The 13,057-nt window shown below is 40.4% G+C and overlaps 1 protein-coding gene across 3 annotated transcripts in view; it reads left to right on the top strand.

Annotated features, from left to right (window-relative positions):
- Nucleotides 1-781: 781 nt before the first annotated feature.
- camsap1b (calmodulin regulated spectrin-associated protein 1b) overlaps nucleotides 782-13,057 on the top strand; it is a 28,700-nt gene continuing 16,424 nt past the window's right edge. Inside the window, exons 1-3 of one of the 3 annotated variants that reach the window (XM_038703626.1) lie at nucleotides 782-1,495; nucleotides 3,091-3,257; nucleotides 8,245-8,507. In XM_038703626.1, the coding sequence (XP_038559554.1) occupies nucleotides 3,092-3,257; nucleotides 8,245-8,507 (429 nt within the window). In that variant the 5' untranslated portion in view covers nucleotides 782-1,495; nucleotide 3,091. The remainder of the gene's footprint in view (nucleotides 1,496-3,090; nucleotides 3,258-8,244; nucleotides 8,508-13,057) is intronic. The other 2 variants (XM_038703628.1, XM_038703627.1) reach the window with 2 other exon arrangements.

Below are 13,057 nucleotides of genomic sequence, written 5' to 3'. Positions count from 1 at the left end.
ACAGCAGTGGAACCTTATTTACTTAACTATACAACAGTCTACTACAAAAGAATTTGAATTGCACACTTTTATCTGTTGTAAATAGAACAACAATTTATTTTTTGACTGCACACAAATTAGCTTTGCCACAACAAATTCCGATTTTATAGTTCACCACTAGATGGCATCATTGGTCAATGTCACAAGGACAACACAGAACTATAATAATAGAAACGTGTACGTATATTGTTATAAGTTACTACAGAAATAAATAAATCATTTAAGAATGAACAACTGGGGATGGTTGGTTTCAGTCAACAAATATTTCAGTTAGTCTAGTGTTTACAACAAGTGGAGTAATATAAAACTTACCAAGTTCTTAAGTAATTTGGTAATAACTTACGTGTGTTTTAATGAAAAGCAATATAAGTAGGAGAGTGAGTTACTGTGGTTATATTACTTAAAGTTATTACTAGTACAGGTAGTAACAGTGTGGAAGGCATGTATGAGATTTGTCCATGTGTGTTTGTACTTTCTGTAATTCTGACATTCAAACCGCAGAACATCTCTTTTTCTCTTGTAGTGTAACCCAGACCTTCTGGGATGCTTTCCTGTACTGGGTCATTGACAATACACAAAATATCCCAATTTTAAGAATACATACAATACATTTAGGCTTCAAATGGAGAACAGAACAACTGAATTTGGAGTGAATTATCTGATTTTAATGGCAAAATATTTCACACACAAATGTCGATTGCTTAAAACATCCCCCATCTTTAATGCCTTTCTAAATGACATAATTACATATAAACAATCCCTGTAAAGTTACAAAACGAAGAAAGCCCCATTTTTACAGTATCGACTGATGAGTCATTTTGTCTCCTTTCCTTTTATTTCTTTGTTTGGTAAATTATCAATATTGTACTCCATGTTCAATTTATGTTGTAAAATTGACCGAATATGAATGCAATGTGCTTTTTTGTATGTTTGATACAAAGTTTCATTTACAAAAACCCAAAACAGTCTGGAAGGCAATCACGCATGTGCAGTCATTGCCTTTACGAAGAAGACTGGGATGATAATTACATTTCTATGGGCAGAGCGCGAACACGCCACCGGTTCTCGCTGCAAAGCCCGAGCCAGTAATATGTGTGTATATCCGTTAAGTAACATGAGGAATCTAGTACAAATGTAGGTTTTTAAACATACGAGTCGCTGTACGTCGTGTTTCTGCATTGGAGTGCTCTCCCCTTTTCTGCCTGGCGTTTGTTTCAGCTGAAAGCCTTCCGCGGAGCGGTTGTCACACAGGCCGCGAATCGGGTCTTGTTGCTGGGAGGAGACCATTCAGACTCGCCTCCCTGCTAGCACTATTAGCTGGCTATGATGCGTCGCTGCTGCTGGTGTATTTTCCACTCAGCAGGCCACTGTAAAGCGAGGCAGGTCCTTGGTTAACGCCAGTTGTTTACCGAGACGGAACAGAAGGGTGATTTGGAGACACACCACACCTTTCAAGGTAATGTCTTGCCTGCTAGCTAACGTCATTCATGGGGCCCATGAATGCAGTGCTGGTCCTGTTACAGTACACGCTAGCATGCTAACGGTTAGCCGTCTAGTTAGCTGATTTACATTTGTAGACATGGCTGCTCAGCTAACCTAATATTAGGCAAATGTGGACCCTGTCACCGATCCGCGATTCCCTTGTTAATGAGGTTATCATATCACCAGCATACTAACGTTGTAGTTATAGGTAATACCTAGCTTGTTCAACAAGCCAGCATCGGCCGTTAATGGTAACATAATGATAAGCTGGTAAATATAATATTAACTTTACAGAGGTTCATTTTAGTTTCCCGGCGAACTGAAGGTGCCTTAGGATCTTGGTGTTGTGTCTTAACGTAACGCTATTTGTAAGCCGGTGTATGCACTTGTTTTTACCCCTCAATGAAGTAGAAATGCTGCGTTGAACATGTTCTTACTGTTTTGGTCAAGTTCACTGAGAAATTCTGCCCAGTCTGACAAAACAGGGTAAGCTGCTAACGAATTGCCCTTTTTGGGATCGATAAAGTTGTCTGAATCTAAATGTGGAAAAAAAAAAGTGGCCAAAGGAATGGAAATGTTTAAGCAAGACATAACCTGAAGCAGGAATTGAAAGTGAAAATGCCCTGAGTTTGATGTAGGCACTGATTTAAAATAATCAGATGTCTGCCTGATTTGACTGCAGAAGGTCTTTAATAGTAATAGTACTTTTTAATTGCATAGCTATTTTCAAAACAAAGTTACAAAATGCTTCAAAAGAGAACTGACAAAGACACCTGTACTAAGATGACCTAAATTAATCACAATTGTTGGAAAATACCAGGCAAAGATTTAAAGGAAGTCACTGAGACTGCAAATAATCTTTAGTTGTTGTGAGTCTGTACTGGGGAACTTCTATCACAATTGAGTTGCAGGATTTGATGTTATTTATCAATGTGAGGGAGTTTTATCAAGTCTCAGTAAGATTTCTCTGTTTTTATTGTCATTGCACTTTCTGCAAGCAATTTTGGTTTAAGCAACTAGTGTTTATTGGAAGTAGGAAAAAGTTACTGACCAACAGTAACTCTTTGGGTGTGAACTACTGCAGTACCTAATGCGCTTGCCAGACAATTTACCTAAAGACCAGAAAGTTTATGTCTTGTATTCAGTCACCATGGCCTCACTGTAGGTTCATTTAAGTATTGGATACTGCAAAGACACGGCCTCCAGTCTCTCCTCAAGCATTTGACGTGATGAATGTGATCATGCCTGTGAGGATGCTACTTTAGTAATTATGTCTCAACCACAAAATGTAAGCCTAATCGGCCACTTAAGGGAGGATTAACAGCAGCACCCAAATCAGTGTTATTCTTAATAATCAACCAACACCAGATGAGGACTTTATTTATTTAATTATTTATTGAAGAATCACTGTAATTGAGCATCCAGCCACTCAAACAAGCCATACCAGTGAGAACTGCAACTTGGCAGATTTGTGGATTACTAGTGTCCTGTTATTTGGCAGTGTCCATTACTCAGCAGTATGTTCAGTATAATTGTGACTGCAACATCATGGTTATTTTTATTTTTAAGGATGGATGTTGATTTGAGTGCTGGCGGGGACAGTACCAGGAGAAAAGTGGATTTGACTGGGGTTGCTGAAGGCACAATGGACGTTGTACCATTGGAGATGTATGACTCGGCCAGAGCAAAGATAGCTGCCAACCTGCGGTGGCTGTTTGCCAAAGCCTATGGTATTGGTAAGTAATGTAATTTATATTCACACTACACAAATGCTAAGCTATATAGCCATATATAAATCTATATATCCACCGTTATGGACTTAACGGGTAGCACATTTTAACAGAGTTTAAGGGAACTGGAGATGACGTGATCTGCAGCATTTTCTCCTCTTATTCTCATAGTTATTTCAGATGTTATTGTTGCAATAATTTGTTTACTCTTGTCCACATACTTGTGTCAGAAGGAAAACAGAAAGAAATATTTGTGTGCACTCTAGCCAATGCGAATTCCCCTGTGACACTCGAAGCCTCCCTCACTGACTCACCATTCCTTCCAGTCTTGTAGGGTGGCCAGTGAGATTGAGCCCAATTCAGGCTGAATGACAGGCACAGAGGATTAGGCTATATTTGTTAGACTGTACTCAGAGCATGGAAAATACTGATCTGTAATGCCAGTCACTCACTCCCTGTTAAGATGGTATCAGCATTAGTAACTGGGCCTTTACGCCAGATTTTCCTGCCTTGTCGGTGGTTGCAGCAGACAAGTGTTGGATACATTTTCAGGGATGAGTTGTATGAATTTAAGCACAACTTAAAAAAAAGCCCGGCTAGCTTATCTTCTGATTTGAAGTTGATATCCACTGGATTTCACTGCACACACCTGGTCAAAGGCCTGATAAAGAGAGCTTTTTATGTATTTGTTTAGTTTTTTGTGTGTAGTTTGGGGAAAAATTGAAGGCATTTCCACTCAGTTGCTTCTTATTAGGTACAGTTAGCTAAAACAAATTAAAGGTTAGGTTCGCAATTTTCATATCTTGTGTCCATATGAACACTGAAAAATGTTTGGCTCGCTTGTAATGGGTTTTGACTGAAGTGATGTGGGACAAAACATACTGTCTATAAAGTGGATATCCTCCGAAGTTATACAATTTTTAGTATAAAGTTCTCTTGAAAAATTGTGAACCTATACTCTAAGATTAACATTGCCATAAATCCTACCTTTAAGAAGGTTTAATATGTTTGTGTTTTGAACTGAAATGCTGTAGAGAAATGTTGATTTAGCTAGATAAGTGTTGGAACTAGTGACGGTTGGCTGTTATGTTCTAGCCATCAGTGTGCTGAAAACTTTATATATTTCATCAGCAGCTGAAACAGCAATTAACAGTCAAATGTGGATGATTTTTACTCTTGCATGCAAGTTTCCCCGTTGTACTAGCAGGTAAACAGTCATCATTAGGAGCTCCAGTTTGGGGGGACATTTAATTCCTTGGTGAAATAGTGAGCGTGGCTGGTGAAACTCTTATTGAAAACACTGACCGTGTCCTGTAGACAATCGGAGACTCCCGCCCTGCATATCTCCAGCCAGTGTTGGCATGTTTTCAGATTATGTACACTATGAATTATTATAGGCCTTGTAATCCAGTGTTTCTTTGTGCAAACTCAATATATTAACCATGAGAGAAAACTGTGAATCATGTGTGAAAATGGAGTCTTCGCTCAAATAATGCATTTTTAACCTCTCAACTCAGACTTTGGAGAACATCCTGACTGTTTGGCAGGTGTTTAATATTCAGCATCCAAAACTGTTCCAGCATTAAAATCACAGCACAGCCCTCATTGTTTTACTGTTTTACTATTTACCTTTTGATGTGCTACACAGTGTCTCCTTATCAAAGGCAGTGTAAGCCTCAGCTATCTGATGCACATGTCATTGAATGATTTGCATGTGTGTTGCATCAGTGTAGTCTCTGGTCAAATTATCATCATTGTTTCACAGACTCTTACAAGCTTTCCTTTGTATTTTGCTATCTCTTACATATCTATGGTCATTACAGAGATTTCCTAATGCCACAGAAGCATTCATTTTAAACAACTGACAGTAAGATTGGAGTTTTAATGGTAATCCAGTTTGTTGATGGAAAAGCCTTTGTCTTGTTGGCCTAGTTTTTGTAGTATAGCATATTGCCCATTTTTGCACTTAAGCTCATATTTACTCAGAGTTCATACCAAGGCACGTAGGACTTTTCTTGCTCAGTTCACTGTTGGTCATCATAGGCTCTGGCTAACGATGCAAGCCGAGAGATGGAGCATGACAACATTTCCGTACAAAAAAACAAACTGCACAGCACATGAACTTGGGTGGAGATGCGATTCAGTTACAACAGAAAACCTACAGTAGGCCACAGCTCAGGTGCAGGTGCAATATCTTCCACCCATGGGTACTGAATATATTAGGCCCATTTGATTTTCACCCCATGGCTCATGTGGTGTCTTCTACCATACTAATGCCTCACAGTTGTTTGCTTGGCTTGTGCAACGACAGACTGACACAAACTGTAAGCAGTTGAAGTGATGTGATTCCATTATAAATAAGTGCAGCCATCTTGTGGTGTGGGGCTTGTCAGGGATTCAGGTGCATATGATGGGTATTCATCAGCGTGCACTCCCTGTTAAGTCTTTCCTCCTGCCTTATGCGTGTGCCACAGCTGCTCCCAGCCTGAGTGACAGACAGCCGACACAACACCAGTCATGTTTGCTGCACATTGCTGGTCCTTACCCTGCTTTCAGCCGCTTGCGCTGACTGTAGTGTGGTGCTGAGCATGGTTGGCTGATTGTGCTGTAACACCTCCTGGATCCTTGTTCTCCTTGTTGCCAGACTCTATCCTCATGCTCCACCCCATCCCAGTTAGTATATTTTTCAGCCTTGCTCTTGGTGGCAGGAGGGTGGGGGGTGGGGGGGGGGAAGCAGCTGCCACACAACATCATTGTCTGTGGAATGAAGTCAAACGTAAAGTCTCGCCCCAGCCAGACTTTTGTTTTCATACACAATCATTCCCACTGTTCTAATGTGTTTAGACACTCAGACGAAGCTCTCCAGGAATTACCCACACTGCTGGGTGTTATGCATAATAGATTAATGCTGTTGTACAACGACATCCTTTTGCACCATGTGTAGGGTGGCAGACAGCATATCAGTGAGGCCTATGTTGTTGTAATGCACGTGGAACAGGATCGATGGGATCTAAGCACTAGCAGCTATCTACTGATATAAGGGCTGCATGGTTAATCATATTAAAATCACCACTTCAGCTAATACCTATTTATGCGAAGTCATTCTTGCATGACAACAAATCTTCATAGTTGCCTTAGCAGGGAGGTTTGATGCATCAAAAGAAACGCACCTAACTACTTCTTAATCGGAACGGCTTGTTATCAGCGATCAAAATTAGATCCTTTTCTTTCTCAGCTTTACTGTTTTTTTGTCCACCTCAGCCTGCTGGTGTTGTGGCAGTAATCTCCTTTACCACAGCCGGACAAAAAGCAGTCTACAAAACATTTAGCCGGTGCTCACCATTGCTATCGCTGGTTAAAGTGAGAAACATCGCTGGTGTTAGGTCATGTCATCTGTCGCTAATTAGCGTTAATTAACTAAGCTTATCAGCTAATGATTTTTGAACCAGCACCTCCAGTATTTGGGTCAGGTAGCTCTTAAAAATAAGGTGTGTCATATTTCGTAGACTACAGCTGTTAGTTTCAGTGTGCCAGATACATCAACATTTAGGCAAATATTAGTATAGGTTTGGACTCCATATCAGTAGATAGCCAATATTGAAAGACTCTAATTGGGATCAGGGCTAAAAAACACTTGATCGGGACGTCACTACCCAAGTGGCATGAGCAAAGACTGATAAGACCACATTATGAACTGTGTACAGGCAGAAACAAAAACACATGTAGTGTCAGAAGAGAGAAGAGGACCACTTTGCTTAGGAGGAATCACAAAAAGAAGAACCTTCCCCAGTTGATAAGTATGTGATCTTATGGTTAACATCACAACAACATGCAACTTACTGCAACCACAAAATATAATATGATGAAGACCACAAAAACAACTGGAAAATTGACTTGACCACACAAACATCTACAATGTGAGACCAGTGTATCACCCTACTTAAAAAACTATCGTATGCTTATGTGAATTAGAGAGCGGCTGTGTTTTTATTTTTTTTCCATTAAAAAATGTTTTTCCAAGGAACTGTGACAGAAAATCTGAATCTCAGTTGTCTAGCCTGAACCGTTCATGTTTTATACTTTTATTAGCCAACATAGTTTATATTTTTCTCAACATCTAGTTTATTGCCTCCTCTCTTGAGCAGTTTGTGCTTATTGTATTATCATCTACAAAAGCAGCAGTTGGAAGAAGCTGCCTGCCTTCCTGTTTGTGTGAGCGGGAGACTGCTGATGAGTGGCTCCCTTTATCCCGTCAGCCAGAGCAGACACTAAGAACCCATCACATACACACATACGGCTTATGCTGTGCTACTGGAGCTCAGTCTGACAAACAGATTGAACGGGACAGGGTTATTTTCTATCACCACACTGTTTAATATAGTACAGGATTTTGGTCTACAATAAGTCAAAAAACTGTCCAATCTGAAGCCTCAATGTGTAGTTTTTCTTACAGTATATATTTGGTTTGTGCAAGCCTGAAGTCCTTCGTCCCTTGCCCTTATATGGCTGTGGTTTCTGGATTTAAGAGTGACCTCACAGGCAAAGCAACAGAATCTCTTGTGTAGGTCATTGTTTTCATTTTTGTGGCTCCAGTATTGTTAAATTAGTGCTGGCAAAGTGCACAGTCTCACCTGAGAAGACTGTTCTCACTGAAGACTCAGCTTAGCAAGGATCAGTTTCCCAATAATCTGTGATTTACAGTTACAAATGGCCATGTTTGCCTCAAGTAAACTGAAGTCAGCATAGAGCAAATATTACTTGGGCAGCGTTGTGCTTGATATTCCTGTAGCCTGTTGACCATCAAACTGGTGAAGTTTGATGGATATAGGCTGAGGTAGACAGAGAGATGTTAGTTTTAAAGGTTCTTGCCAGTGACCATCATTTTCCTGTTTCATCAGTGTTGTACTATTTTGTTATTTTACTAGTTTACCCATATAACCCTTCAATCCAGGTCACATGCCAATGGTTCACTAAACCACTCTCTCCATTGCAGACCATATTCCAGAAGACTTAAGGGACCCATTCTACACAGACCAGTATGACCAGGAGCACATCAAGCCGCCTGTCATCCGCCTGCTGCTGTCCTGCGAGCTCTACTGCCGTGTCTGCGCCCTCATCCTCAAGACGGAGCAAGCAGCGTCTCTTCAGTCCCACCTGTCCGTCATCCAGTCTCTGTCCAGGAAGGGGATATATGTTGTGGAAAGTGACGATACCCCCGTCACAGATGAAGACCTGGCCTGTATGCCCATCAAAATGGTGAGTGATAGATTTTGGAAGGTTTGGCTAGACACACATATGGTAGTCTCTAGGACTGAGTGCTTTGGGGAAAATATTTAATTGATATTACGATTCGATAAGCGATTAAATTTTTTTTTGCTAAAGTTCAAAATTCACTGCCAGTCTATTTCTGACGGAAGCTGGGTCTAGCAGCAAAATAAAACACCCTGTGCATATTCCCAATCAAATGTCACCAATAAATACGGTTAAAACAAACAAAAAAAGAAACAATGTAACTACATAGATGACTTAACTATGGTAGTAGCACAAAAAATCAAGGAAAACCGAACAAATTAACCAAATCCAAACAAGTCAGCAAAATCAGGCAGGCAAAACGCTCTTATTCTGAAATGCTCCATTTGGGAAATGTAGCCTGCACAGGGTGTAGTGGAATGGGTTCACAGAGAGCTGTTATCTGTAGATGAAGTACACAAAATGACGAATTAACAACACGTCAACAATACTAGGCTAAACGGTGAGTTGACGCCGGACAAAATCGCGGCACAGCAGCTCCCTGTTTCGATTCAGCTGATGCCATTATCCCACATTTTTGTTTTGGCAATGTGCACGCCCTGCGCCCGCTCTGATTGGTGAGTAGGATTGTAACAAGAGGTGCATGGCACTTTTGATTGATTAGTCTGTGACACAAGGATGACAACGGCATGAATTTTTAACTGCATAACTGTTGTCAGTTGCTCTGTATAATCAAGCTACATTTTAATCGCCGTCTTTACAACTAGCTAATCTCATTCTTTCAAATCACAATTTCGATTTGAAAATGATTAATGGTTCAGCCCTAACAAAAGGGTATGTATCCTAATTGATATCCTGAGTGATAAATTACAATTTTTCAATCTCTGTGCCCTCATTTGACCATTTTTTAACTTTAGCTGTTGCTCTTGGTGAAATTTAAAGTCAGTAATATGTTTACAGTCTTCAGCACCTGGTAGGCCGTGATGTTACAGTAGCTTTTTTAAAATATAACTTGTAGCACAGATTATTTGTTAGAGAAGAAGGAAACCAGTCCTGCGGCTATAACAACTTTGCACATTACCTGGAACATCTGCAGCTCTTCCTGCTTCCGAATAAGTGAAATCAGTGGAAGAGACTACTGCTTTTATCCTTTATCCAGCAGTGCAATCCATCTTAGCGACTGGCATTTGAGCCACTGGGAAGCTTCTATCTACTGTGCAGAATAACTGAAAACCTTGTGACTAGGCGTGAAATTGAAGTATTAGTATTTACCATGTTTGTCTATGTGTGGCCCTGCGATAGACTGGCGACCTATCCAGAGTGTACCCTGCCTTTCGCCCAATGTAAGCTGGGATTGGCTCCAGCCCTCCGCGACCCTGTACGTAGGATAAGCGGTTGACGATGTATGGATGGATGGACTGTGATTTTCAGACATGTTTTGCTACTTCACCTAGTGGAACTGTCTCCAGATGATTTGGCTGCACCCTTATCATTTTTTAGTCAAATTGATAAGTGGAATTTGACTGTTACTCATGCTAGTTGTATTAGGACTGGCATGCAAGATAGGGCTCTAAATAGGGTTTGTTATTCTGCTATGGCGATATTGTTTCCAGTCTGTCTTTATATAGTTCTCCCCATCTGTTCATTTTCCTTGTCACTAGACAAACATTAGAACCTGTTCTCATTTTTTATGGCCGATTTTTAGGAAAGCTGGCCTTTTTGTCATGTTATCACAAACGGTGAGCAATTCTGACCAAAGTTACAAGACAGCATTTCAAACATGGGTAGGAGGTTGGGATGGACCACAATTCATTATTACTTATAATTGCATTTCAGGAAGGGCTTCTAACGACGAGAAAAAGAAAACACCTAAGGAAGAAAAATAGGAACATGTTCAAATCCTCATAAAATATTGAGGCTGTGCCCTCCAAACACGCAGTTTAATCAGAGGCATCAATGTTAAGAGGGTTACTCTTGCACTAATACTTGGATTGGATGGATGAATGGATTTTATTGTCTGTGATTTTTTTTTTTCACCTACGATCTGTTAAGAGCATTTGCTGAATGCTGGCATCTTCCCCTTTTTGTCCTTGAAAGCCCAGATTAAATGTATTTTTATCCAGTTGTTTAGAGAAAGTTTAGAGAACTTTGTGCTCTACTGACCCTTTCTGTGGTCATCATACGAGTGCAATGCTTATAATATTTTCACAAATCGGCGCTTAAACAGGTTTAACTTCTTGTGAAACCTGCATCCTCTAAATCATCACCTGAATCAACAGCATCACATCAAAGAGAGTGAATGAAGGAGGCCCTCCCTCTGTGGCAATGAGATCCGATGTCTCACAATTTCACCAAAAGCACTTCACACAGGATAGAGTGAACACCAACCTGCTCCCTCAGCCATCTTCCTACCCTGTTGTTACCATGGAAACCAGCAATGGTGTTGAGCAGGTCTGTGCTCTGCAGGCTGGCTAGTAAGGGGTGTGCGTCTGCTCTTCCTGCTAGCAGCAGCCTGACAAAATAATCCACGCAGGCCTGTGTGTAAGCAGCCAGACACAAAGCTTGGGGAGGAGATGGAAAATCCTGTGCAGGACACTGCTTATCTGTGATAGACTGTTAAACCACCCTCTCAGTTTGCTGACTTGACAGGGTGTTTCCATAGCAACTTGCATTTTCGTGTGTGTGTGAAAATGAAACCGATTCTGTACCTGCAGACAGTTCCTCTGCAACTTGTCTGGCTCTGTGTGGGGAAACAGCCGGGTCTTGTAAAACCTTGAGAAGCTAGCCGTCCTCTTGAGTCTACTTAAACTTAGTGTTACACAGACACCGCTCAGGGCAGCAGAAGCAGCAGACCCTGCTCCCCATGGGACTCCACAGTGCGCTGATGAAGGGCTATGTTGGAGGAGAACAAAAGAGTTAACAGCACGTCATGCTGTTATACTTGCCCTTTTGTCTATTTATTAAGAACTACTTACTGACACTTAGGTGGTAAATGCAGTTCACCTTTTTTTGCAGTTGAGTCATTCATTATTTGCAACATTATCATGTTACACATAGGGCTGGACAATAAAACAATAAAAATAATTATCATAATATAACTTTTTTAAATAACAATATAGCAAATGTTCAATAAATGTTTGATTATATTCACTTGAATCATACACAAATTAGGACTTAATTTTTGTTGAAGAAAAAGTTTGTGAAGTGATCCACTGTTTGGCCTCATGTTCTGACCATAAGGAAGACTTAATTAACCATCAGCTTTCACTCAGGAGCAAAAATCAGCCTTTAAACTCAAAAATTATTCTGTAAATGAAGGCAGAGTAACCAGTTTAAAAGGAACATGCATTTATCTAAAATTTGTCTCAATGCTTCGATTGCCTCTTGAAAAGCAGCCTTTAGCTTTCTGTAGGAACAGTCTTACCTACTTTCTTGATATCATTGTTTTTTGTCTGTTACGTATATTACAGTCTAGGTTTGTCTGGGAGTAGATTTTCATTGTTATTGTCCATGTCGTGCTGTGGTGAAAGTTCAGAATATCTGTCATCCATTATGTTAACGAGCCTAATCTCTGTGCACTTCCATCACCAATTGGATTAGCCTAGCAGCATGTTACACAAAGCACTGACTGAAACAATGGCATGTATTTATTTGTTCTGCATTATTGGCTGTGGTGTTATGGACAAGGAATAAACCCTAGTAACAGACTTTTACATTGAATGAGATTTAGAAAAATGGGTTGACTACCAAAATTGGGTTTTGCCAGAAAATGAATTAGTTTTTTGCTGTTGGTAATTCCCTCCCTGGCTACCAAGAAGCAATATTTTTACTGGTAGGCACCAGGTGTTGGGCCACTTGGAGTAGGGATACCCCTGGTGGGCCTCTTGTTTTTATTAGGATATAGAGAGCGGGTTTAAGGGTGGACACCCATCGTGCTGAATGAGAGATTTTACCTTTGTTTAAACCGTGGCAGGTTATTTAAAGCTACTCATTTGTTTAGGAACCGCAGGATTGTCCCACTTGATCTGCTCTGAATTAGACGGTACCCTTATCCGTTAATCTCATCCATTTAGCCACACCCGAGAGTGGCTGTTACATCCCAGAATCCACTGGTCACTAACCATGACCTTCAAATGATGGCCCACTACCTGCAAAAGTAATGACTGGGATATGCTCGAAACAGACTAGTTCTTAGGACGTGCTGTCCTAACAGGTCTGAAGGATGTTCAACAAACACACAAAGGGGAACCCAGCCTACCAATTTAACACATAAAATTCTGTTTACAGGTCTTGGGGAGTACTGCTACACATGTGAAAAACTGTTGTATGAAGCCTTTTGTGGCTCCAGAGTGAGCTGTGCAAAATCTGATAAATTGCCTCAAGTGATGTCTCTAGTTGGTGGTAATTTCTCACTTTTCACAGGGTAGATTCATCAGGAATTGTAAATTTAAAACACCAATTTCACGTTAACTATTTTAGTATAGTCCTCATTACTTGTCATAAAGTAAGCACGTACATTAGATCATTTTCTACATTAATAAGCTCCATAGCATTTG

Source organism: Micropterus salmoides, unplaced genomic scaffold, assembly GCF_014851395.1.
Source record: "Micropterus salmoides isolate LMB-PRFRI ecotype aquatic unplaced genomic scaffold, ASM1485139v1 Ms_hic_scaffold_7, whole genome shotgun sequence".
Classification (NCBI taxonomy): Eukaryota; Metazoa; Chordata; class Actinopteri; order Centrarchiformes; family Centrarchidae; genus Micropterus; species Micropterus salmoides.
Note: the sequence above shows the minus strand (reverse complement) of the source record. Positions and strands in the feature narration are given on the sequence as shown.